The sequence below is a fragment of the Rhinopithecus roxellana genome, chromosome 9 (assembly GCF_007565055.1).
Source record: "Rhinopithecus roxellana isolate Shanxi Qingling chromosome 9, ASM756505v1, whole genome shotgun sequence".
Lineage (NCBI taxonomy): Eukaryota > Metazoa > Chordata > Mammalia > Primates > Cercopithecidae > Rhinopithecus > Rhinopithecus roxellana.
This window is the reverse complement of record NC_044557.1, coordinates 48648872-48676843: the sequence shown is the minus strand read 5'-3', so window position 1 is coordinate 48676843 and position 27972 is coordinate 48648872. Positions and strand designations below refer to the sequence as shown.

General features: G+C 36.7%; 1 protein-coding gene across 22 annotated transcripts in view; it reads right to left on the bottom strand.

Moving 5' to 3' along the window:
- The window catches only part of RALYL (RALY RNA binding protein like), a 737403-nt gene that overhangs the window by 89836 nt on the left and 619595 nt on the right, over positions 1–27972 (bottom strand). For 15 of the 22 annotated variants that reach the window (XM_030938231.1, XM_030938241.1, XM_030938229.1 and 12 more), the window contains one exon: positions 15803–15835. The exons of the other annotated variants lie outside the window; for them this stretch is intronic. In XM_030938231.1, coding sequence (XP_030794091.1) covers positions 15803–15835 — 33 coding nt within the window. The remainder of the gene's footprint in view (positions 1–15802; positions 15836–27972) is intronic. 22 annotated transcript variants of the gene reach the window in all.

Below are 27972 nucleotides of genomic sequence, written 5' to 3'. Positions count from 1 at the left end.
GGGAACATGACACACCAGGGCCTGTCAGGGGGTGAGGGGAAAGGGGAGGGAGGGCATTAGGACAAATACCTAATGCATGCGGGACTTAAAACCTAGATGACAGGTTGATAGGTGCAGCAAACCATCATCGCACACGTATACCTGTGTAACAAACCTGCATGTTCAGCACATGTATCCCAGAACTTAGTGCAAAATTATAAAAACAAAACAAAACAAAATCATATTCCTTGAAAACAGTACTGGTAGCAAGAAGGAAACAGTGCTGGTTGTGTACATTAATACACATCCCAAAGCTCTGTTTGTTTTAAATGTGATTCTGAAACAACACTTAAGGTTAGTTCTTTCCCATGAGTGAGATCTTATGCATGTCTAGTTTACTGATTCATTTTCTTATGTAGAAATATTTGATGTCTATAAGTTAGTTTGGCTAAATTAGAGTTGCATGCTATGAAGTGGTCATAAATCCTTCATAGATTTTAAAGGGTTTCTCATAAGACTTGCTTTTTTAAAAAATATAAATAAATGGTGAGGATTGCTACAACCAAGAGTTCAGAGGGTAGAGTTAGATTATTTAGACAATATTATTTAAGTTACAATTTTAACAACATTTTATCTTAGAAACACAGACTAAATGACATCAAATTCGTTACTGGGTTGAGTGGATTTAATGATTAACAGGTTCTCTCTAATAGATTGTTTTTTTAATTCTATAATTTATTGTGATGAAAGATCTCATCAAATATTTTTGGGGCTGGGGTTGCCTATGATATATAACGATACCAATTTTTGAAGTAAAACTGATATGAATTGTGATATTGGGTTTAATGTGACACTTTATTATATGAACAAATTAGATAGTGGTGGAAGTGCTGATAGCACTCTTTTGAAATATCATCAGCTATAAAGTACTGCACCACTGCTTTCTTTATAAGCAGAACTTAAATAAATCTATTTAATGATCCTATACATTTTCTTTCCTCCATGTAACACTATATTCCTGCCTGCTATAATCTGCAATTATTTCCTTTTCCCCAAGGAGAACATTTTGCTGAAGAAATAAAAGCCATTTCAGGCACAATCAGCCCCTCTGTTTCTTAAGACATTTTTTTTAATTGTAAAAGACTGAGGGAGACTCTTTTTGATGACTCTACTGTATTTTACTATTGAACAGTAATGAGCTCCTACTTCTTAAAAATGCATCCAGGAGACCATGCATTCAAGACGCCACTGTCAAAATATGCACATACATGATTGATTACCCAATTTATTGGTGATATTGTATATGCCATCATAGTGTAGTTTAAATGATTTTGACAAGTACAGAAAAGTGTCATTGACAGGTGCAGAAATAAATGATGGGTTTAAGCTTTCAAATGTTTTTACAGCATTTCACTGACTGGCAGGTTGATAAATTAAAATTATAGTTGTAGCATCAGGCCTGAAAGCACAACTGCTTTAGATTACAAAAATAGCGCTGTGGAAACTTTGTGTACTCTCCAGAGAAGTAGCCTGGAGGGCTTTGGGGGAAAAAAATGAACCAAATGCAGTTGGTAAAGAAATCATTAATTTTGTGGTAGCACTGTCTGAGTCTAAAAAAAAACCCCAAAAAAGTAGATTTTTAGAAGAAAATTGGCTTTATCTCCTTATCCCTTTTTCCCTGCAGACATAGAGAAAATTGAAACCGCATCATCAAAAGACAGGCATTGAATTGGTCATTAGTAATTCCATGATGTTAGATGGGCATATTTAAAGCTTAGGGACAATTTCTTGTTAACCTTCCCTTAGTTTCAACACTATACATGGATTTTAGCTTGTCATACTGTCACCATGATCCCATCAAGTCTAACTGAGAAAACTTTAAGACATCACTCACTCACTGATTTCAACATTCTTAAAGAAAATGCGATTTCATCAGGCATTTTCTTGACATTCTTATTTCATTCTATTCAAGCCTTGCATCTTTTCAAGTCATGCCTGAACTTCTGCAGCCGCTTTCTAAGTGGCTCACTTTGGATAATATCACTCTTCAGTTAAAAGCAAAACAGTCAAGCAGGTATACATCATTGAATGGCTCTACTTCACCCATAGAATGAGCAGAAAGCTCCTTGTATTAGGATAATTTCTCAATACAGATTCTCCCTGAATTTGCCAATCTTATCTTTTGTCTTTTCCTGAATCTTCCTAGCTCACTAGACTGGAATGTCTGATATGCTGGGTACGGTGCCTTCTCTGCTGCCACTCATCCAACTCTGTCTCCCAGGAATGCCATTTTAATAGCTCCGTATTGAATTCTTACCTCACCTTGAAGAAAAACTCAGCTCCTACTTTTGTCTTGAAAATTTTCCTAATAATCTGACCAGTTTCTTTAACTTCTCAATTCCTAAATACTTCATAGACAACTATCATTTGATGGCATTAATATAGATCTGCTTTTGCTTTTATGTGCTCTCTACCAACCATCCCTAAATTAGCATTGCTTTCCCTCTTTCATGTTCCTATTATTAAAGTTTTTAATATTGTACTCCATATTTTATATCACTCTAAGTACAGTCCAGAATTGTCTTCCTGTCTTCAGGCTGCTGTTTTGTTTTTTCTTGTCTCTCTTCCTCAGCGATCTCCCCTAGTAAGGCAGTCTATCACTCCTGTTCTGATTTTGCTCTCTTCTGAATTGATAATTTGATTCTCTTAACACTTCTAAAATATTCAGGCCTTTGGATTCAATTGGTTAACATTTCTGTGATTCAGTGAAACTTTAGAAAAGATTTATAATATAACTTAATTGCTGCACAGAATGTTTTTAATAATTGGTATTTATTTCCTGTTTACTATGTCAGACACTAAGTATTATCTCATTCCTAACAGCTGTTAAGAGTTAGTTATGACCTGGCATGGTGGCTCACGCCTGTAACCCCAGTACTTTTGGAGGATGAGGTGGGAAGATTGCTTGAAACCAGGAGTTTAAGAATGGCCTGTCCAACACAGTGAGATCCCATTTCTACAAAAGATAAGAATTAGCCAGGTGTGGTGTCTCATGCCTATAGTTCCAGCTACTTGGGAAGCTGAGGAGGGAGGATCAGCTGAGGCTGGGAGGTTGAGGCTGCAGTGACTGTGATTGCACCACTGAACTCCAACCTGGGAGACAGAGTAAGAACCTGTCTCAAAAAAAATTACTTAATAATAATAATAATAATAATAATAATAATAAGAGGTTAGTTACTTACTACCTTAGGTAAGCAAATGGAGACTCAGGAAAGTTAAATTGCCAAAGCCATCTATCCAGGAAGTGGCAGAATGGGATTCAGAGGAAGGAAATCAAATTACAGAACTTGTGCTGTTAAAGTAAGTGGCTAATACTATAATCATATGTAGCATCTGTTACTAAATATGAGGTTTCCTACAAAACCTGGATAAATGTAAAATAACGTGAATCTTTAATAAGAACGTCAAGGTTTAATAAAGTTTTCATAACAGCAGAAGTATATTGAAGATCTAAATTCTGCTTCAAGACTGGAAAGAAAAGGGAGAAAATATCCCTCAAGGAAAATGGTTTCGCAAACTACAGCTGTTAGCAATTATAAGATCATTTTTGGATGCAGGGCAAGCTTTGTTGTCCTGACAGTATTTACTCTTTCTTTTTTGGATTTAGTAGAATAGATCCTGTGCATCTCAAAGGATTTAGGAGATCCAGGCTTGGCTGGGCCATGCTTAGCTTACACATATAGTCATTGCTTCACTAGAGATAAATATAATAATTCTGATATTTTTATCCTTGATGTATTCTTTTTACATATTTCTTTTTATAATTTTAATTTTTCTAATGTTAACTTTGTGGGTGCATAGTAGGCATGTATATTTGTAGGGTATATAAGATATTTTCACACAGACATGCAATGTGTAATAATCACATCAGGGAGAATGTGGTGTCCATTCTCCCAAGCATTTATGCTTTGTGTTACAAACAATCCAATTACACTCACAGAGTTACTTAAGATGTACAATTATGTTCTTATTGACTATAGTCACCCTGTTGTGCAATCAAATAGGTCTTATTCATTCTTTCTAAATTTTTTTGTATCCATTAACCATCCCCCTGGCCCCGCCGTGATGTATTCTTGAAGATCTTCCAACCAAAACTAGGAAATAATATATTCTGAGATACATAACTTTTAAATTGTTCTGAGTTATTTAAATTATTCTGATACAGAGAAAAAAATCTAAAGTTTTTTTTTACCCACGTAATAAACATCCTCATAATAAAGCTACTTATGAAAAACTTCATCAAATGAAAAATTGGTATAAATCAATATTTAATTTCAAATTACAACTAATTCATATTAAAGTCTTCTTAAAAGTTCAACTTCATGCTGAAGAGACAAGAAGAAATAATTCATGTGGAGTTTCCTTTGGTGCTGTGAGTGTATGTTCAAAGTGGCTCAGTGTCTGCAAGGTATCAACCATTAGTGCTTGAAGAAACTTCATGCATTTTTTGACATGTAATTTTACAGTGGATATCTCAACCTTCAAATGAAGGATCTTTGATTCCTTCTCATTTGTATTTTTCATTAAAAAGTTGTAAATAGCTTTTTCAAGGCAAGACTGGTTTTAAACTAAGATTTATATATTAGACTCTTAATTGAGATGATCACTCTGTGCTTATTCACCTTTCTTTTTTTTTATTTTTTGAGACGGAGTCTCTCTCTGTCTGCCAGGCTGGAGTGCAGTGGAACGATCCTGACTCACTGCAACCTCTGACTCCCTGGTTCAAGTGATTCTCCTGCCTCAGCCTCCCGAGTAGCTAGGATTACAGGCATACACCACCATGTCCAGCTAACTTTTGTATTTTTAGTAGAGCCTGGGGTTTCACCATGTTGGCCAAGATGATCTCGATCTCCTGACCTCGTGATCCGCCAGCCTCGGCCTCCCAAAATGCTGGAATTACAGGCGTGAGCCACAGCACCTGGCCTTATTCACCTTTCTAAATGAAAACTTGATGACTGTTTTCTATCAGCTTATTTCCAAGATCAGATTCTATCTGATGCAACGTTGAAAGGAACCATTCTCCTAGTAGAATTTTTTTATATTAATTGCTCCAAAATATAACGTTTCAAGGATGATTGGAATATGAGCCCCCAAACTTTAGCCCTCCATTAAAAAGCAAGGTTGCTTAACATCTTAAAAAAAGTTAAGGTGGGCAAGAACTTTAATATTCAAATTTATTTTATAAATGTATTTTATTTATAATATAAACATATTCAATATTATGCATTTATAATAAATTTAAATATAATAGTAAATATATAATATACTTACAATAGTTTAAAATAGAAAATATTACTATTTAATAAACAGACATTTATTAAATATTGCATTTATATTATTTAATATTTTGAAGTTTACAATTTATTATGATCCCAGCTTTAGGTCTAAGATGACATCAGAATGAATTTATATGTACTTCGGCATAGGCAGTGTGGAGGCTTCCATGGCATTTATTCTGGGCTCTTTGCATCTATCCTGGTCTCTGTTAAGTGAACTCCAAGATAGTTCAGTTCAATGTGGCTGCCTCCACCACATGCATTTAAAACAGGGAGGGATTATGAGATATTATATTTCAAAGATTTTCTGAAGGGACTCCAGAGATGATAAGTGTTTATAATGACAACTTGCGCATGTGTGTATAGAAAAAAATGGAGGGGGATGGAAGCACCTTGTAGATGATGGCTTCCAGGCCTCACTGGTATCAGAATCACCTAGGTAGCTTTGGAAAACACTGCCTCTGTTGATCTACCTGGACAAACAGAATCACACTTTGGGATGAGCCTTCATGCCTCACTCTAGGTGTATTAGAGGGAAACTACATTAAATGAACACTGGTGGGGGAGCGGGTTTCCCCCCCAATGATATTATTTTAGAAATCATTTCCTGGTGCATATGAAGAAAGTTCTTTTTATATCATATATACAGTTGCAGCTCAGAGACCTGAGATTTCACTCAACTTCTTTTCACAAGTCCATGATCTTTCTCAGTAAGGAAATAATTTTCTGTAACTTTCTTTGACAGTTTTTTTTTTTCCACTGCAATATTCAGATTGGGTCTATGTTGTGACCAAAACATTTTATTTCAAAATTAGTACAGCACATTTATCCAGGGAAGAATTTGGCTCCTCAATTTATTTTAAGATGAGATGCATATTAAAATGTATCAATATTCCTACTTAAAAAATTTAAATGACAGTTACCAGTATTCATCATTAAAATCTGAAGCATCTGTACTCATATTGCTTGATAACTCATTTCATGACAATTTTTATTTTTCCCCAATATAATAACTTCTGTTGGTTTTTATAATGAGACTTTTGTTTTTTATAATGTAACTCAAAACACTGCCTATAAAAATGGAGATTTATTCTATGAACTATTTTAAAGGTTTCGGATTGACTCTTTATAACATGATACATAAATATACCTTCCAGAATTGTAATAATAGCTAACATTTATGAGCAATTCTTATGTGCCAAAAACTGTGCTAAATGTTTGATATAAATTATCTAAATCTTTTAAGCTCCATTTCACAAACAAGAACCTGAAGCTTGGGAGTTTAAGTAATTGCCTAAACTAACACATGTAGCTTGTAAGTGTCCAAGTCTATGAGGGCGAAAGCAACTTTCACCAGTGCATATTAACAAATACTTTAAGACACTGATGGGCAGTGGACTGAAGTATGCAATATTTAGCAGTGATTTATTCATTAATATAATTCACACATTTTTATTGAACATAGAATTAAAATTGATGTGAGTGAGGTGTGCTCGGGACAAATTCAGTGTTATATACTCACATATCAACTGATACAATAAACCATAGACCATGCACTTATTCTGGCATGTGACTATGGATTAAAAGTCATAAATTTGATCTCATGGAGGATAGGAGGCAGGACTAGACTGCAGTTCCCACTCGGACAGACAGAGCAGCATGAAGAGGCTTGTGTGGTGAATTTTAGCTCCAGGTCAACTGCAAGAACGAACCAGCAATCCCAAGAGGACCCACAGACCCTCTGAAGGAGGTGGAGTGCTCCTGCAGGACCCAGGAGACACCCCAAATACTGTGAGTGCCCCAACTGCAGAATTGGGAAAGGGAGATCCTCCTCTCCGGAACACACACCCCTGACTGGAGAAACTGAAGGTCTGTTTGCGAAAGAAGTTTCTGACCTTATCTGGAGCTGAGTCAATTTCAAGAGCTGAGTGAAATACCAGGGGTAGAGGAAGCAGTGGGAAAGGCCCTGGGAGTGTGCTGGGTCTTCAAGCAGGCCATTCCTGCCTGGCACCACAGGGATCCATCAGGAGAGTGACCAGAGGAGTGGGGAAAAACACCACAGGGAGAAGGAAATCTCCAGCCGAACTTTGTAGCGACTTGAAAGGGGCAAGAAGCCTCCTGGCCAAAACTCAAGGGAGTGGGAATCCAGTGTGCAGACTCTACAGGCTGGGGAAGAACCAAACCCTTGTCTTTCGCAGCTGGGAGGCAGATAGCTTGGGGCAAGTTCTCAAGCCTGGCTCACCCACTGCCTGGAAACCAACTTGGGGCTGTTAGTGGTGGCATGGTGGGAGTGAGACCGGCCCTTTGGTTTGCATGGGAGCTGGTTAAGCCCTGTGTCTGCCAGTTTTCTCTCACTTCTCTGACAACCTGCATGACTCAGAAGAGGCAGGCATAATCCTTCTAGGTACACAACTCCATTGACCTGGAAACCTCATCCCCATCCCCAACAGCAGCCACAGCAAGATCCATCCAAGGAGAGTCTGAGCTCAGACATGCCTAGCCTTGCCCCCACCTGATGGTCCTCCCCTACTCACCCTGGTAACTGAAGACAAAGGGCATATAATCTTGGGAGTTCTAGGGCCTCACCCACCACTGGTTCCTTTCCATACTACTACAGCCGATGCTCCCTGGAAAGTGCCACCTCCCAGCAGAAGGCCAACCAGCACAAAAATAGAGCATTAAACCACCAAAGCTAAGAATCCTGACAGAGTCCATTCATCACAGGACTCTGCAGACAACCCCCAGTACCACCCTGGAGCTGGGTGGACTTGCTGGGTGGCTAGACCCAGAAGAGGGACAACAATCACTGTAGTTTGGCTCACAGGAAGCCACATCCATAGGGAAAGGTGGAGAGTATTACATCAAAGGAACTCCCTGTGGGACAAAAGAATCTGGACAACAGCCTTCAGTCCTAGACCTTCCCTCTGACAGAGCCTACCCAAATGAGAAGGAACCAGAAAACCAACTCAGGTAATATGACAAAACAAGGCTCTTTAACACCCCCCAAAATCACACCAGTGCACCAGCAATGGATCCAAACTAAGAAGAAATCCCTGATTTAACTGAAAAAGAGTTTAGGAGGTTAGTTATTAAGCTAATCAGGGAGGCACCAGAGAAAGGTAAAGCCCAATGCAAGGAAGTCCAAAAAGTGATATAAGAAGTGAAGGGAGAAATATTCAAGGAAATAGCATAAAGAAAAAAACAATAAAAAATTCAGGAAACACTGGACACACAGAAATGCAAAATGCTCTGGAAAGTCTCAGCAATAGAAATGAACAAGTAGAAGAAAGAAATTCAGAGTTCAAAGACAAGGCCTTCAAATTAAACCAATCCAACCATGACAAATAAGAAAATATGAACAAAGCTTCTAAGAAGTCTGGTATTATGTTAAATGTGACCAAACCTAAGAATAACCAGCGTTCCTGAGGAAGAAGAGAAATCTAAAAGTTTGGAAAACATATTTGGGGGAATAATTGAGGAAAACTTCCCTGGCCTTGCTAGAGAACTAGACATCCAAATACAAGAAGCACAAAGAACACCTGGGAAATTCATCACAAAAAATATCATCGTGTAGGCACATTGTCCTCAGGTTATCTAAAGTTAAGATGAATGAAAGAATCTTAAGAGATATGAGACAGAAGCACCAGGTAACCTATAAAGGAAAACCTATCAGATTAACAGCAGATTTCTCAGCAGAAACCCTACAAACTAGAAGGGATTGGGGCCCTATCTTCAGTCTCCTTAAACACAACAACTATCAGCCAAGAATTTTGTATCCAGCGAAACTAAGCATCATACATAAAGGAAAGATACCATCTTTCTCAGACAAACAAATGCTGAGAGAATTTGCCAGTAGCAAATCACCACTACAAGCATTGCTAAAAGGAGCTTTGAATCTTGAAACGAGTCCTGGAAACATATCAAAACAGAACTTCTTTAAAACATAAACCAAACAGGACCTAGAAAACAAAAATACAAGTTAAAAAGAAAAAAAACAAAAACAAAACCAAGGTACGCAGGCAACAAATAGCATGATGAATGCAACAGTAGCTCACATCTCAATACTAAACATTGAATGTAACTGGCCTAAATGCTTTACTTAAAAGATACAGAACTGCAGAATGGATAAGAACTCACCAACCAACTCTCTGCTGCCTTCAGGAGACTCACCTAATACATAAGGACTCATATAAACTTAAAGTAAAGGGGTGGAAAAGGGCATTTTATACAAATGGACAACAAAAGTGAGCAGGGGTAGCTATTCTTATATCAGATAAAAGAAACTTTAAAGCAACAGCAGTTAAAAGAGACAAAGAGGGACATTATACAATGGTAAAATACCTTGTCCAACAGGAAAATATCACAATCCTAAACATATATGCACCTAACACTGGAGCTTCCAAATTTATAAAACAATTACTAATAGACCTAAGAAATGCGATACACAGCAACACAGTAATAGTGGGGAACTTCAATACTCCACTGACAGCACTAGACAGGTCATCAAGACAGAAAGTCAACAAAGAAACAATGGATTTAGACTATACCTTGGAACAAATGGACTTAACAGACATATACAGAACATTTCATCCAACAACTGCAGAATACACATTCTATTCAACAGTGCATGGGACTTTCTCTAAGATAGACCATGTGATAGGCCATAAAATGAGCCTCAATAAATTTAAGAAAATTGAAATTACATCAAGCCCTTTCTCAGACCACAGTGGAATAAAAGTGGAAATCAACTCCAAAAGGAATCTTCAAAACCATGCAAATACATTGAAATTAAATAGCCTGCTCCTGAATGAGCATTGAGCCAAAAACAAAATTAAGATGGAAATTTAAAAATTATTTGAACTGAACGACAATAATGACACAACCTATCAAAACCTCTGGGATACAACAAAGATGGTGCTAAAAGGAAAGTTCATAGCCCTAAATGCCTACATCAAAAAGACTGAAAGAGCACAAACTGACATTCTAAGGTCACACCTCAAGGAACAAGAGAAACAAGAACAAACCAAAACCAAAAACAAACCCAGTAGAAGAAAGGAAATAACCAAGATCAGAACAGAACTAAATGAAATTGAAATAAGAAGAAACAATACAAAAGACAAATGAAACAAAAAGCTAGTTCTTTGGAAAGATAAATACAACTGATAGACCATTAACAAAATTAACCAAGAAAAGAAGAGAGAAAATCCAAATAACCTCATTAAGAAATGAAACAGGAGGTATTACAACTGACACCACTGAAATACAAAAGATCATCCAAGGCTACTATGAACACCTTTATGCACATAAAGTAGAAAACCTAGAAGAGATGAATAAATTCCTGAAAAAAATACAATCCTCCTGGCTTAAATCAGGAAGAATTAGCTACCCTGAATAGACCAATAACAAGCAGGGAGATTGAAATGGTAATTTAAAAATTAACAACAAAAAAAATGTCCAGGACCAGATGGATTCACAGCAGAATTCTACCATTCAAAGAAGAATTGGTACCAATCTTTTGACACTATTCCAAAAGACAGAGAAAGAGGAAACCCTCCCTAATTTATTCTATGCAGCCAGCATCACCCTAATACCAAAACCAGGAAAGGACATAATCAAAAAAGAAACTACAGACCAATATCCTTGATAAACATAGAATGCTAAAATCCTTAACAAAATACTAGCTAACGGAATCCAATAACATATCAAAAAGATAACCCACCATGATCAAATAAGTTTCATACCAAGGATGCAGGGATGGTTTAACATATGCAAGTCAATAAATGTGATATACCACATAAAGAGAATTAAAAATAAAAATCACATGATAACCTCAATAGATGCAGAAAAAGCATTCGACAAAATCCAGCATCCTTTTATGGTTAAAACTCTCATCTCTCAATGTAATAAAAGCCATCTATGAAAAACCCACAGGCAACATAATACTGAATGGGGAAAAGTTAAAAGCATTCCCTCTGAGAACTGAAACAAGAAAAGGATGCCCACTGTCACCACTCCTCTTCACATAGCACTGGAAGTCCTAGCCAGAGCAACTAGACAAGAGAAAGAAATAAAATGCATATAAATCGGTGAAGAGGAAGTAACACTGTCACTGTTTTTGCTAACAATATGATTGTTTTTCTTGAAAACCCTAGAGACTCCTCCATAAAGCTCCTAGAACTGATAAAAGAATTCAACAAGGTGTCTGGATAAAAGATTAATGTACACAAATCAGTAGCTCTGCTACACACCAACAGCGGCCAACCTAAGAATCAAATAGAAAATGTAACCCACATTACAATGGCTGCAAAAAAATTTAAAATACTTAGGAATATACCTAATCAAGGAGTCAAAAAACCTCTACAAGGAAAACTACAAAACACTGCTGAAAGAGACCACAGACGACACAAACAAATGGAAACACTTCCCATGCTCATGGATGGGTAGAATCAATATTGTGAAAATGACCACACTGCCAAAAGCAGTCTACAAATTCAATGCAATCCTCATCAAAATACCACCATCATTCTTCACATAATTAGAAAAAACAATTCTAAAATTCATATGGAACCAAAAAAGAGCCCGCATAGCCAAAACAAGACTAAGCAAAAAGAACAAATCTGGAGGCATCACACTACCTGATTTCACACTATATTATAAGGCAATAGTCACCAAAACAGCATGGTACTGGTATAAAAAATAGGCACATAGACCAATGGAACAGAGAAGAGAACCCAGAAATAAACCTAAATACTTACAGCCAAATGATCTTCGACAAAGCAAGCAAAAATATAAAGTGGGGAAAAGGACATCTTATTTAACAAATAGTACTGGGATAATTGGCAAGCCACATGTAGGAGAATGAAACTGGATCCTCCTCTCTCACCTTATACACAGATCAACTCAAGATGGATTAAAGACTTAAATCTGAGACCTGAAACTATAAACATTCTAGAAGATAACATTGGAAAAAACCTTGTAGACATTGGCCTAGATTTCATGAGGAAGAATCCAAAAGCAAATTCAATAAAAACAAAGATAAATAGTTGAGACTTAATTAAACTAAAGAGCTTTTGCATGGCAAAAGGAATAGTCAGCAGAGTGAACAGACAACCCACAGAGTGGGAGAAAATCTTCACAGTCTATACATCTGACAAAGGACTAATATCCAGAATCTACAATGAACTCAATCAAATCAGTAAGAAAAATACAAACAGCCCATCAAAAAGTGGGTTAATGACATGAATAGACAGTACTCAAATGAAGATACACAAAGGGCCAAGAAACATATGAAAAAATGATCAGCATCACTAATGATCAGGGGAATGCAAATCAAAACCACAATGCAATACTACCTTACTTCTGCAAGAATGACCATAATCAAAAAATCAAAACACAGTAGAGGGAGGGGTGAACAGGGAACACTTCTACACTGCTGGTGGGAATGTAAACTAGTACAACAGTTTACAGTGTACTAGTTTACATTCCTAGTACATTTTCTAGTACTAGTGTACTAGAAAACAGTGTAGAGATTCCTTAAAGAACTAATAGTAGAACTACCATTTGATCCAGCAATCCCACTACTGGGTATTCATCCAGAGGAAAAGAAGTCATTATATGAAAAAGGTACTTGCACATGCATGTTTATAGCAGCAGAATTCACAATTGCAGAATCATGGAACCAACCCAAATGCCTATCAATCAAAGAGTGGATAAAGAAATTGTGGTATATATTTATATGATGGAATACTAAGCAGCCATAAAACGAAATGAATTAATGGCATTTGCAATAACCTGGATGAGATTGGAGACTATTATTCTAAGTGAAGTAACTCAGGAATGGAAAACCAAACATCGTATGTGTTCACTGATAAGTGGGAGCTAAGCTATGAAGATGGAAAAGCATAAGAACAATACAATGGACTTTGGGGACTTGGTTGGGGGGGGAAGGTTGGGAGTGGGGTGAGGGATAAAAAACTACAAATATGATGCAGTGTATACTGCTTGGGGGATGGGTGTACCAAAATTTCACCAAGTACCACTAAAGAACTTACTCATGTAGTCAAATATCACCTGTACCCCAATAACTTGTGGAAAAAAAGAAATGGGTATAAAGCACCAGGAAAAAATAAAAAAAAATTTACTTATAAAAAATAACAACTTTGAGAGAACAAAAAACTCATATATTTGAATAATGGTACTTATGAGTAGACTGCCTTGTGCCTAGTATGCTTATATGTGTCCACTGATTCACTTCTTTCCATCTTCTCACTGAACAAGGTAGGAGAGAGAAACATACATACTTTTATTTTTTTGAGACAGGGTCTCACTCTGTTCCCTACGCTGTAGTGAAGTGGTGTGATCTTGGTTCATTGTAGCCTCAACCTCCTGGGCTCAAATGATTCTCCTGCCTTAGCTCCCAGGTGGCTAGGACTACAGGCATGGCACTACGGCCAGCTAATTTTTGTATTATTTGGAGAGATGATGTTTCACCATGTTGTCCAGCCTGGTCTCAAACTCCTGAACTCAAGTGAGTCGCCCACCTTAGCATACATACTTTTGGACAATCTTATTTAAAATAATTTTCTTTAGGGAATAGAAACATTTAGCTATAAATTAAAATATCCATTCAGCAGAATCATTTGGGTTGCTTTTCACACACTTTTAAGAAAAGCAATATCTTATGTGTGCCATGCTAATTTTCCCACTTTGAGCATTTGCTGAGTGATACATTATTATTATTTTTGGGGGGAAGTTTTTCTCAGGGTTCTAATACTCAGTGCTAAACTCCTGAAAAGTTAAAACAAAGATTACTTAGGGTCTGCCTTTTAAAACAGAAGTATGCAATAAAAAAGGAATTTCATCTCAGAATAGCCAGAACAGTAAAGGCTGCACAGAAACTGCATGAAGTGAGGCGTGAAGAGAAGCTATTTCAGGCCTTTTGACTTGAGGGCAGATACATATGCATTCAAACTAAAAGATTTCTTCAGGTGTAGAGATTTTTAACAATAGGAGCTGATGATCAATGTAGGGAAAAAAGCATGCTTTATTACCTTTTTTGGGCCAGACCAACTCGACCTTTCATTTTCCATGTAGTCTTCAAATAAATATATATATTCCATTTTTTGTCTTCCACATCCCCTAACAATTATTTTGATTTCCATGATTTGAGTGGCTTTCTGAAAAGCTTTTATGAAGAGTAGAAAGGAATTGGGAACCATGTTGTTGAATGAGTGATAGAAATATTCAATGGCCATGTACAAAGTAATAAAAGAAAATTGATCTGGTCACTTAAAAATCTAACCCCATTCCATGTTTCTGGTCATTAAGTATCAGTATTGTGGCTGCCTATATATGACAGCTTTTTTTCCCTCATCAAATATAGCACGATTTCTGTAGGCAAGACATCATATTTTTCACCACTTTTTGATACAATATCATCTATAATATTGATGGTGCAAAAGTCCTTTCATAATACACTTTAATATATTAGTCAAAGGAGTATTTGATCAGATACAAACAACATTGCTTATTCTTAGTTTGAAATGCCTAAAAATAGAACATGTGCACTCATGTAAACAACATATTATTATTATTTTATTACTATTACTTTTTGAGACGGAGTTTTGCTCTGTCGCCCAGGCTGGAGTGCAGTGGTGCAATCTTGGCTCACTGCAACTTCCACCTCCCAGGTTCAGGCAATTCTCCTGCCTCCCAAGTAGCTGGGATTATAGGTGTGTGCCACCATGTCCAGCTAATTTTTGTATTTTTAGGAGAGACAGAGTTTCACCATGTTGGCCAGGCTGGTCTTGAGATCCTGACCTCAGGTGATCTGCTCGCCTCCCAAAGTGCTAGGATTACAGGCATGAGCCACCACGCCCGGCCAACAATGTATTATTCTTAAGATATATTTTGTGACTAAGAAGGATACTGTCAGAGCAGGCAAGCATTCGTCTTATCTAAATTTGCCTCAGGGTTCCTCAGCTTTGGGTGCAGAGAAGCCGTCAATGTGAGTGAGCTGGAGAAATTAAAGTGAAATGAGAGCTAAGGAGAAAAGATAGATATTGATTGTGAAGACAGACTTAGGGAAGGGGGTGAAGAAACAGTGAATAGAGTAGATTGAAAAGAAATGGAGTATAGCAATGCGTACACAGGCTTGGAATGGTGAAGCTGTGGCTCAGAGGAATTTTTAGGACCTACGTGAGTATATTTGTGCATGAAGAGAATATGGATGATCACTGTGTACCTTGTTTAGGCTTTATGGAAGATACAGGATTTCATATACATTCATTAGCTGCATTTCTGAGGTCACAATACAACCTAGGGAGCATTTTAGTTAAGTCTTTATAAAACATAGATACCAACGTTGCATGCAATGATATGTTATGATTATGAATATGAGGTTAAATGACTGAAAATACCATCTCAGAAATTCTTGGTAATTTGAATTAAATAATTAATACTTATAAAGTATTTAAATACATACTTACCCAACAGACAGGAAAGGTTCCTTTGATTCAAGTCTATGAAAAAATATGAAAATTTTCTTTTAATATAACAATTTGCTGTATATTCAAAAATTGTTTTTACATGAACCTGACAAAATTATACTTTTTTGGATGAAAATGCATAATGCAGCACCAGTAAAAAGCTATAAATAATACATTAAGACCTAATCTGGACTAAGTAAATTTGCAGCTGGATTAATGCAGAAGCTACATAAAATGAGAGAGTCTTGGAATGAGGACGTAACATTTAACTGATATATTAAGATGATCATAGTATTAGTCTAATTCTGATTGCACTCTCTGTATCTACCCATTTTCTTTATTCATGGTAATGTGTTTGTAGAAGTTTCTATATATCTATTTGTGGTGGTTGTAATAGTGAAATAATTTATAATGTACTTGTTACAAGTTAGCTGAATAACTGATTTACTCCGAAGAGAGAAGCAGCATGCCATATATAGTTATTTATTGGTCTTAATACCCCTTAGCGTGGGGGTAGTGTCAGATCACAAATTTGGGTTCTTCAGCCTCCTTTGTGTCTTCTAAAAACTGGGTATTTTCTGTACCTCGGTATCTCAAAGGGAAAGTCTAATCCTGAAGGTTGTGATTCATTTGAGAAAGCCACTTTAAAACATATTCTGTGTCTTATTTTTTTCATTATAAAATGGGCTAGGCTTCTTCCAGCTACTTTTCTAACTTCATAAATTAACTTTCCTTTTTTTTTTTTTTTTTTTTTTTTTTTTACAAAATGTAAGTAAATGAGGAAATAATCCACTTCTAATTAGTTCCTAGATAATAATTAAGGAAACCTGTTGGTAAATGTATTTTGGCCACACTAGTTTCATTATAGGTTTCTTAAGATACAATTAAGGGTCAAATGTAGGCAAACTGAAGATATTTTTTTTTTTTTTTTTTTTTTTTTTTTTTTGAAAATAATATTAGGGCTTTATTAATATTTCATGTCAATGGTTTTGACAGTTAAGTAAAATGAACAAATTCCTAGAAAAACAAACTTACTAATGTTGACAGACAAATAGATATATATGAATAGTATTTTATCTATTAAGTAAACAAAATATGTTAAAATATTCCTACAAAGAACTCTGAGTCTGTCTTTATTATTGAACTCTGTCATATTCTACCAAACAGTAAAATAATTTTTATACAAATTCTTAAATATCAGTAGAAAAGAAGGAACATTTCCCAATTTATTTTATGAGGCCAGCATAACTTTATTTTTTTTTTTTTTTTTTTTTTTTTAACCTTTTTTTTTTTTTATTATACTTTAAGTTCTAGGGTACATGTGCATAACGTGCAGGTTTGTTACATATGTATACTTATGCCATGTTGGGGTGCTGCACCCATCAACTCGTCAGCACCCATCAATTCATCATTTATATCATGTATAACTCCCCAATGCAATCCCTCCCTCCTCCCCCCTCCCCCCTCCCCATGATAGACCCCAGTGTGTGATGTTCCCCTTCCCGAGTCCAAGTGATCTCATTGTTCAGTTCCCACCTATGAGTGAGAACATGCGGTGTTTGGTTTTCTCTTCTTGTGATAGTTTGCTAAGAATGATGGTTTCCAGCTGCATCCATGTCCCTACAAAGGACGCAAACTCATCCTTTTTTATGGCTGCATAGTATTCCATGGTGTATATGTGCCACATTTTCTTAATCCAGTCTGTCACAGATGGACATTTGGGTTGATTCCAAGTCTTTGCTATTGTGAATAGTGCCGCAATACACATACGTGTACATGTGTCTTTGTAGTAGACTAATTTATAATCCTTTGGGTATATACCCAGTAGTGGGATGGCTGGGTCATATGGTACATCTAGTTCTAGATCCTTGAGGAATTGCCATACTCTTTTCCATAATGGTTGAACTAGTTTACAATCCCACCAACAGTGTAAAAGTGTTCCTATTTCTCCACATCCTCTCCAACACCTGTTGTTTCCTGACTTCTTAATGATTGCCATTCTAACTGGTGTGAGATGGTATCTCATTGTGGTTTTGATTTGCATTTCTCTGATGGCCAGTGATGATGAGCATTTTTTCATGTGTCTGTTGGCTAATCCAGCTTACAAGGGATGTAAAGGACCTCTTCAAGGAGAACTACAAACCACTGCTCAGTGAAATCAAAGAGGACACAAACAAATGGAAGAACATACCATGCTCATGGATAGGAAGAATCAATATCGTGAAAATGGCCATACTCCCCAAGGTTATTTATAGATTCAATGCCATCCCCATCAAGCTACCAATGAGTTTCTTCACAGAATTGGAAAAAACTGCTTTAAAGTTCATATGGAACCAAAAAAGAGCCCGCATTGCCAAGACAATCCTAAGTCAAAAGGACAAAGCTGGAGGCGTCACGCTACCTGACTTCAAACTATACTACAAGGCTACAGTAACCAAAACAGCATGGTACTGGTACCAAAACAGAGATATAGACCAATGGAACAGAACAGAGTCCTCAGAAATAATACCGCACATCTACAGCCATCTGATCTTTGACAAACCTGAGAGAAACAAGAAATGGGGAAAGGATTCCCTATTTAATAAATGGTGCTGGGAAAATTGGCTAGCCATAAGTAGAAAGCTGAAACTGGATCCTTTCCTTACCCCTTATACGAAGATTAATTCAAGATGGATTAGAGACTTAAATGTTAGACCTAATACCATAAAAACCCTAGAAGAAAATCTAGGTAGTACCATTCAGGACATAGGCATGGGCAAGGACTTCATGTCTAAAACACCAAAAGCAACGGCAGCAAAAGCAAAAATTGACAAATGGGATCTAATTAAACTAAAGAGCTTTTGCACAGCAAAAGAAACTACCATCAGAGTGAACAGGCAACCTACAGAATGGGAGAAAATTTTTGCAACCTACTCATCTGACAAAGGGCTAATATCCAGAATCTACAAAGAACTCAAACAAATATACGAGAAAAAAACAAACAACCCCATCAAAAAGTGGGGAAAGGATATGAACAGACATTTCTCAAAAGAAGATATTCAAACTGAAGATATTTTTAACTAAATCCTGGTGTTTAAGATTTTTAAGAAGCACAGTTGAAATGACTATCTTAGAATTAGGCTAAAAATTTATTTTTATAAATGTGAGTCCAAACAATGAAGGCAATAATTACTTTTTTGTCTCTATTTCATTCTGTGTATGTAAAAAAATTGCTTATGAGAAATAGGCCTTGGTGCATTTATAGGCAGAGCTGACATGCATCTCTACCATATACCATGCTGCTTTGGGTGAATCGTAATAGCAGGAAAGGGACATTTTTAGGGAGCAAGTGCCTTAGCAATCCCTTTGGACAGCTCTAGGTAGGGTAGAAGCAGATAAAACCAATAGCTGGTGCTAAGAGTTTGGAGAGGTTTATTTATGTAACCTTTCCTTTTCTGAATTCCAGTATTATTCACATCTCTAACTGTAGGTACATTAATTGCCTTGTGTTTATTTTTCTCGTACATTTGTGATCTACATGAGCAAACAGAACTACAGAGGGAAAAGCTGAAGATAAGTAATGAAAAATGTTTGGATATATTTGCTTTATAAGACATGACCAGTGCCATGTGATCAAAAGGAAATTACCTTGAACAAATGAGGGGGATTCTATATAATATGATGCAGGAGATTGTTCACATATTTTGACCATCAACACCATAATGATACTACTTTATTTTCCACCTGATAATACTTGAAATAAAGATAGCATGTGGGCATTAATGGGATCCCTTCTCTCTATATTTGCCAATAATTTCAGCCTACCATTTATCAGACATTAGTGTATGTGTGTGATTTGCTTCTGTGAAGTGCTACCCTCCAGCCTCCTATGTTCCCCATTTTCTACACACTACATCATCCCCCTTGCCTGTCACTGCTATGTGACACTGAATAATGTAATGAGAATATTTTAAAACATTTTATATCTTTCTCCTCTCTCTTTTTTCAGCCACCATGTCTCAGTAGTTAGCAAGTCTCATCAATTTTTCCTTTGGAACTCTCATGTCCTCTGCATTACATTCCCAGGCTGGTTTTCATTCGTTACCCCAGCTTAGTTAGTCTCTCCAGAATTCTTTGTTCAAAGTTTCTTCAACTTTACACACTGCTCTCACACTAAGCTTCCCTCAATGCTGCCAGTCACTCCCTTTGGGCAAGTACTGCATTGTACCACTTTAGGGTGGCATAAGCAACTTGAAGAAAAGCAAAGCCCGCCACTTTTGATTTTCCCTCTGCAATTATCAAAATACTGAGTTCAGAATGTGTTTGCAGTAGTATTTCTTGATGTATTTCTCTCTCTCTCTCTCTCTCTCTCTCTCTTTTTTTTTTTTTTGGTTTCAGACAAGCAACTGTTGGATTAGAGCATACAGGGACACATGTTGGTTGTCCTACTGCCCACTGTGGTTAGTATGATTAGTCTGACTAACTAAGTTATTAATCGTTGTCCCCTTCTCCTACCACTTCAAGCCCACTTCAGCCAGCTCCTTCCAAATGCTCAAGAGAAGGCTTCAGAAGAAAATTCAAGTTTTCAAAATGATGTTGGATTGAAAGTTCTGATGATGTTCTATAAACCAAGAGTTTGCAAACTGTGGCCAAATCCTTTTCTCCTTCTGATTATGTATAGTCCCAAGCTAAGAATGGTTTTTACATTTTAAAGTAGCTGGAAAATATCAAAATAAGAGTAATATTTTGTGACACATGAAAATTACATGAAATTCAAACTTCAGTGTCCATAAGTAAAGCTTACTGAAACACAGCCATGTGACTTCATTAACATATTGTTTAAGGCTGCTTTGTGCTATGGCAACAAGTTGAGTAGTTGTGGCAGAAACTGCATGTCCAAAATCCTAAAATATTTACTATCTGGCCTTTATAGAAAAAGTATGTCAGTGTGTGAGATATTATTTTGTTGGAAGGAATTGGAAACAACTTCCTAAAATAAGCTTTCTTTACTTTTAATACATATCAAGATATTTTCCCAGATTTAGAAATTCAGAATAATTTGAATTCCTTCTCTACATCACCATTTCAACCTCTGATCCTGCCAACATATTCACCTGAAATGTTGTTTTTATGTCACCACCTTTCTTGATTTCATTAATCATAAGATGGTACCCAAACTTTTAAGATCTTCACAAACATGCCCTCACCAGTTTTCCATATTTTTTTTTATTGCTTCTCTTACTAAACACTTCATTCCAGAAAAACTAAGTATTGTCCAGACACATCTGATTTGGCTTTGCTTTGGTATACTCAGCATTATGTTTCTATACCAGAATACTGTTTTTTCCCCATGTATGATCCATTTATCATTTACATTTATCTCAATCTAACTCCTTCTTAAAGCTGATCCTGAAACCTTCACTTTACAGGGACAAGTCCATCTCTGAGGTAATACTTATCATCACCATCACAATTCTCTGAACAATATTATTCAATTAAAAACTGAGCTTAGAGTCTCAATAAGACTGGTAAGAATATTAAACCTGTACCATGTTTAGACAAGAGACTTCCAACAGTTTTGTGTTAAGTCTCCTGGTGGGTTTAGAGGGGAGAATGTTGCTGATGGTTCATGAACTGAGCCGAAAGAAAAGATTATTGGTCATTGGCTTCTCCAAGCCATAGATGATAAGTCCAAGGTACCAGGACTCCCAAGTGTCTTCTGTGGTGAAATAGGGCAAGAAATCTTAGTGGGTGCCACCATCAGGCCATTCTACCTTTTGTCTCATCCTCAAAATGATGACACACTGCAGAGCGGAGAGACAACTGGCCTGTGTTGAATGATGCTCTGCTTTGAAACCAACTGCTCAGTTGTTGTTCACTACATTGAGGCAGCTTCCCTAGGCTTGAGATGATTCAGGGACTCTGACTAACCTCATTTTTCTCAATTACATAGCAAGCATCATAGCCAACTCAAGGAGTTTGGGGAAGAATATGAAATTTTCTATTTAGAGTATCTAGCACAGTTCTTGGCAGAGTGGATCCTGATGGTCACGACCATACCAAAAACAGGTTGTTAACTCTAAAGTCTGAAACTGCTTGGAATGTATGAATAGAACATTTTAGTAGTATTGGTCCTGAAAAATGAAAAAAAAAAAAAAAAGGTAAAACAAAGAAACTTCTAGGAGAAATATTCCTTTGTAGAAAATTATTTATCAATTTAATCTGTAGAAACAGATGATTACATTGTGATATGCCTAGAGAGAACTTTTCTAAGACTTTTTTTTACAAGGTAATTGTTTCATGAAGAAAGGGATTGATTTTTATCTTTCCTAAGATTTACTTTTCTTGTGAAATAGGTAGTAAATTTAATAATACTTCATTCAGGACCCACTAGAATTAGGAGTAGAATAAGATAAACGACAGGCTTCAGAAAAATTAGACATAGTGGAGAAATAAAATAGCACACAGAATGAAGGTCAATATTTGGAGCTAAATGAATTATAATACTTTTTATTTAATAAAAACTAAATTGTATTTACTGAATGCCAGGTATTATTCTACATTCTTTATAAACACTAATTTATTTAAACATCATGATACAATCTGAGGTAGTTATCATTTTATAGATGAGGAAACTGAGACCAAAACATATTAAATACCTGGTCCAAAGTCACACAGCTCATAAGTGGTTGAGCTAGGATTTGAATTCAGACATTCTGACTCCAAAGTTCATGTGTTATCTATTTTATTTCTTTTGCTTTGTTTACATGTGCCTCAAGGTACTGTCACATTGTCTCTCTTTATACTTCTAGGCTTTATTGACAAAGCTCACCTGGATTCAGATGTTGGAAATTCCAAAACTTACATCTCTGGCATCATTCTATTTATGATAGGTGGCTATAGCTGCCCACAAAATATCTCTAATTGTAGATGCCCCTAAGCTAACATATCTCAAACTAAATTTACTCTCTTCCTAGATGCCTCTAAGCTAATATATCTCAAACTAAATTTACTGTCTTCTTCCCTTATTTTGCTCTTCCTTGTTTTTCCCTAACTTGGAAAACTCAGACACTTAGGTGACCAACTAGAAAGACTGGAGTCATTCTCATGAACTCCTTTCCAACAACCTTTCTAGTTCTGCTGTTTCTGTTGCCAAAAGTCCTCTTGATTCTGTACTTGCCTCTCAATTCTGATTTTCACAGTACAAGTGACCAGTTTTATATGATCCACTGATCTCTTCAATGACCTCCCTTCTTATTTCTTTGGTCTTGCCATATCTACTAACAGAATGAAATTGCTAAAATAAAATATAATCGTGTAATTATCCTCATTACAAATTTCCGCATGTTTCTAGGAAGTATTTTCTTATAAGGAACAATGGATTTGTTAGTGGTACTTCATAACTATTTTCATAGGACTCTGTAACACTTAACCATGGTGAATTAAAAATTTCCATTGTAATTGCCAAGCTTCCCCTAAGACTGCACACTCCTTGGAGGTACAAACTAACTGTATTTCAAGTACCTAGAATCATGCCTACTTCATTGGAGGCTGTCAGTAATGATTTTGTTAGATGAACCTTCCCTGCCTTGCTCCCTCACTTCTAGTCCCATGTTTTGCCTACAGAGTACAGTCTAATATAACTTTATTACTATATTTATAGTGTTAATATAACTAAAAGTTCACTCACAGTCTGGCTACAGTGTACCTTCCCAGCCTTTGTCTTCTATCACCTTAGTCTACAGACTCCATGTTCCAGCCAAGCTGAGCAAATTGCTCACTGTCTGGGTGACATCTTGCTTTTTCCCCAGTGCATTGGCATTTTGCTTTCCCACATCCTGCTTTTTCTCTTGTGCTTTGGCATATGCATGTTTTTGCAGAAATAATTTCAAAAGTTTTTGAAAGATTAGAGCCTTGTCATGAGTCCAAAGCACGTTATAAAAATACCCACCTATTATATTTACAGAATTTTGTAGTTAAAACTTCCAGGCAGTGATACTATTTACCATTATCTGAGTTATTCTTTTTAGCTATGACAACCCAAGCCCTGACCTACATTTAAGATGGATGTGCCAAAGGGCTTAAGTGTGCAGGTTCTAGAATCACATTGCCTAATTTCAATCATGACTCTACCACCTCTGGCTGTGTGGCCTTGGAGAAGTAAGGGACTTCTCTTTGTGCCTCAATTATTTAACATACAAAATGGAAATAATAGTAGACCTATCTCAAAGAACTATTGTGAGAAATAAATACATAACTACACATATTAGATAACTAAATAATTTAAATAAATAGTGGACAAATGCTTAATAAATATTAACCATCATTGTTACTATTTTTTTTTAAATCTCTGAGTCCTTGAATCCTTGTTCCTGCATTCATGGGCAGTTAATAGAAAGAGAGTTCAGGTTGGGGAATAGGTTGGTGTAGTGGTTATATATCAATGAACAATGTTGGGATATATTGGAGAAGATATGCAGTAGTCAGCAGATGGAAATGTGGGCTCGAAACTCAGGTGAGACGTTTTGGCTGGAAATAGATTCAGGAGTCCTGTTATCAATGCAGAATTAGTATATTAAATCATAAGAGAGAATAAGTGTGCCCAGAGATAGTGAAGAATAAGAAGAAAAGGGTGGAGGGAAGATTATTTACTTGGCATCACTAACAGGACCTTAGATGTGTAGAAGCAAAGTTCAGAAGGGGACGGGAGATCTGTTCTGGCAGTTGCATTAACCGGTACCTGGCATGGCACCCAACACATAGCAGGTGCTTCCCAAATGTTGACTAACTGAGAAAACCTGTGCCTAGATCTACGCCACTGGCTTTCAATCTGTTCTGTAGGATAAAAGTAAATACAGAAGAGAAGATTCTCTCCGAAAGTGGCTCTGTGTGCCTTACTCAAGCCAGCAAGGAGTAGAAATTGAGAAGTGTTAACATTCTCCACTAAAGTCAATTTACAGGCCAAAGCTAGTGTCCAAATCTAATGATGTTTGAAATCTTGTTTGTCTACCCTTTATGAATTAATCTCTTATTAGGGAATAGAGGACTTCTTTTTAACTGCATACTTTTTTCTACAAAGGAATTTTTCATATGCATTTCAAAAAGAGTTTTAAAGACCAACATGGGTGCGAATATTTTATGTAGAGAAAAAAACAGTGTGGCTGTCTTCTGTCTGTCCCTACCACACTTCCACAAACAATGAGGGAGTCTAACAATTATCACAAGAGTCAGAGCTTGCGATGTGCCAGGGACTCTGCCAAGCTCTCTCACACATGGAATTTTGACAACAGCATATAAGAAAATTAAAGTTCAGAAAAACCTAGTAATTTGTTTAAAGCCATACAGTGCTGTTATCTGAATGTCCTCTCCATAACTCATGTTGTAGTTGAATTGCTATTGTGATGGTAGTAAAAAGTGAGACCTTTAAGAGATGATTAGGCCATGAGGACTTTACCCTCACGAATGGATTTTTGTCCTTACTGCAGATGTAGATTTGATCCGCTTTTTCTGTTTTGTGCATGTGTTTCTTCACCATGTGATGCTTTCCACCATATTATGATGCAATAAGAAATCCCTCACTAGACACTGCCTCTTGATTTTGGACTTCTCAGTCTCCAGGCCTGTGAGCCAAATAACTTACATTTTTAATAAATCATCCAGTCTGTGTTATTCTGTGATAGTAGCAGGAAATGAACTAAGACATACAGCAAAGTGATGGAGTCTGAATTCAGTCACAGGCCTAACTCCAAAGTCTATACAGCCACTGTTCTGTACTCTTAAGAAAGGACAAAGAACACAATAAATGCTACACTGGCCAGATATTTAGTCTATCTGGCCCCATACTGGGTATGATGGTGGTCCAGGCCATTGTAAGCTATTCCTTAGTTAACTGATTGCTTGTTATTTATGGAATAATTTAGCATGATATTTTATAAATAACTTAATATACTTGAGAATTATAGAAATCTTGTTTTGATATTTAAAATTTTGTTTATGCCTCATCCTTAACTATTTGTAATCTAAACACATCTATATGACATTTTAATCATTCCAAGGCATTCTGATTTTAAAAAGCTTTTATTCAAGGTAAATGGTTAAATGGGAGCAAAAGATGATGACTGATCAAAGATAAGCACTTACAGAATATTTTGCATATTAAAATATAACATAATTCTATCAGTATTATTAAAAATGCATTTATTGCCTCAAGATTTAATAAAGAGTCTTCTTTATGTAATAGGGAAAGGATACTCATGGATAACTGTGGGTGAATTCTCTGAGATCTACCGAAGATCAGCATCTGTCGGTGGTACTTACTCTCTTAGTTATTCTTGTCCCCTAACCTGAAAACAAAACAGAACAAAACAAAACAATCCCAGCCTTCTGTGCTGGCTGACCTGGGCCAAGATGCCTAGGAGACACATTCTTAGGGTCTTGTTGTGGGGAGCAAAAGATTTATTAGGAGGAAGCTTCTTGGAGCACAGAATGGGAAGAAGCACTGGTTGGTCTGTACAGGCACTGACCTCCTCACCTCCATCTGCACAAAGAGGTCTGAGCATGCTGTCAATCAGCTTCTTTGGTTGAATAAAAATCCAAGATATTGTTGGATACTGACCTCAATCGTGTACTCACAGTGGACTCTCGTGCCAGCCATATCCCTTCTCCAACTGTGGCTACTTACAAGGGTGTAGTGTTGTGATGAATACACAAAGATTATCCCAAATGCAGACATTTGTGGTTTCCTATCAACATTGAAAAATTAGTGGCAAAGTGGGGGTGATACTGTGATGGGATAGTCTGAGGTGGCTGAAAGTGGGAATAAACATTCCTTTAAAGGTTGTGAGCTCTAAAACTGGGGGGTCAAATCAGTTCTAATTTTCATGTCAGCTGACTAATTGATGGTGGCTTCTGGGAACATCATGTTGACGTGAATTCTAAAGCCTACTTAGGCCTCAGGGTGTAAGGGGCTGTAATTAACCTATGTCTGCCACAGGAATAAGAAGAAAAAGGAAAAGCATTATGTCCAAATATGTATTTACCAACTTGTGCTAATGGAAGGGTACAGAAATTTGCTCAAGGCTGCAAAAGTAATGAAAAGGTATAAAAGCCACAGTAGAACTTAGATTTCCAGACATACAGTCCATAAACCAATGTGTACAAATAATAATGTATATTTAATGCCCCATGTATGACAGCCAATATTTAGAATCTGACACACTATTTTAAGCATTTTCACATATTTAATCCTCATAACTTTCTTATGAAGTTGTTATCATTATCATTTCTATTTTATAAATGACAAAATGGAGATAGAAAGGAATCAATAACTTTCCCAGGCTCTTAGAGCTAGAAAGTCACAGAGCAGAGTCATAACTCAGGTGGTCTGATTAAGACATTGAGTCTTAATATTTCAGAATATTTGTACTATTTTCTAATATGTTATTTGTTGATCATTAGAAGAACATCATATTTACCTACAAGGTTGAGGAGACAGCCAGGCTCCTTCATTCCCATGGGATTTTCCTATATAGAATCAATTTCTCTGGAGTGAAATGCGGCTTTCCCCTCTATTTCCTGTGATATCTTTTTCAAAGGCTTTCATGCTCAACTGAAATCTCTGCTTAGGGCTATCATCAAGCCCTTTGGTAAGTTTCATTTGCAGTTACCACCATCTGGGCTGCTAACTCCAGGGACAGGTTAATGAATGGCTGTGGTATCAACCAAGAATCTCTGTGGCAGTTCTGACACTCAGACTCATGACTTTTGCCACACTGGAAATTGAAGCTGCAGGGCTCATCTCCCTCAGATGGGCTGTAATGTTCTTTCATAATTCTACAGGGAGGAATGAACTGTAGCAAGAGGAATGGAGGTGAAGAATAAACAACCTCCTGGCAAGAAAGATCATTAACCACTGGCAGATTCTCCTAGGAGAACTGAAATGCTCCAACAGCTTTGGGGGCAGCAGTGGGGATGGTGCTGGTAGATATTTGGCCAGGGTAAAGAGTGGGGTCTCATCCTTTCTCCAACATGATTCCAGCATTAACCTTACTGCCCCTCACACTGGAAAGGAGTGCACACAATTCTGCAGATGTTTCTATTAAATTAAGAAAAATGATTTTCTGAAAAGAAATACTTTGAAACTTAATTATTTTCATCTAGCAAGATTTGCTCATCTCAGTTCCAGACTTTTA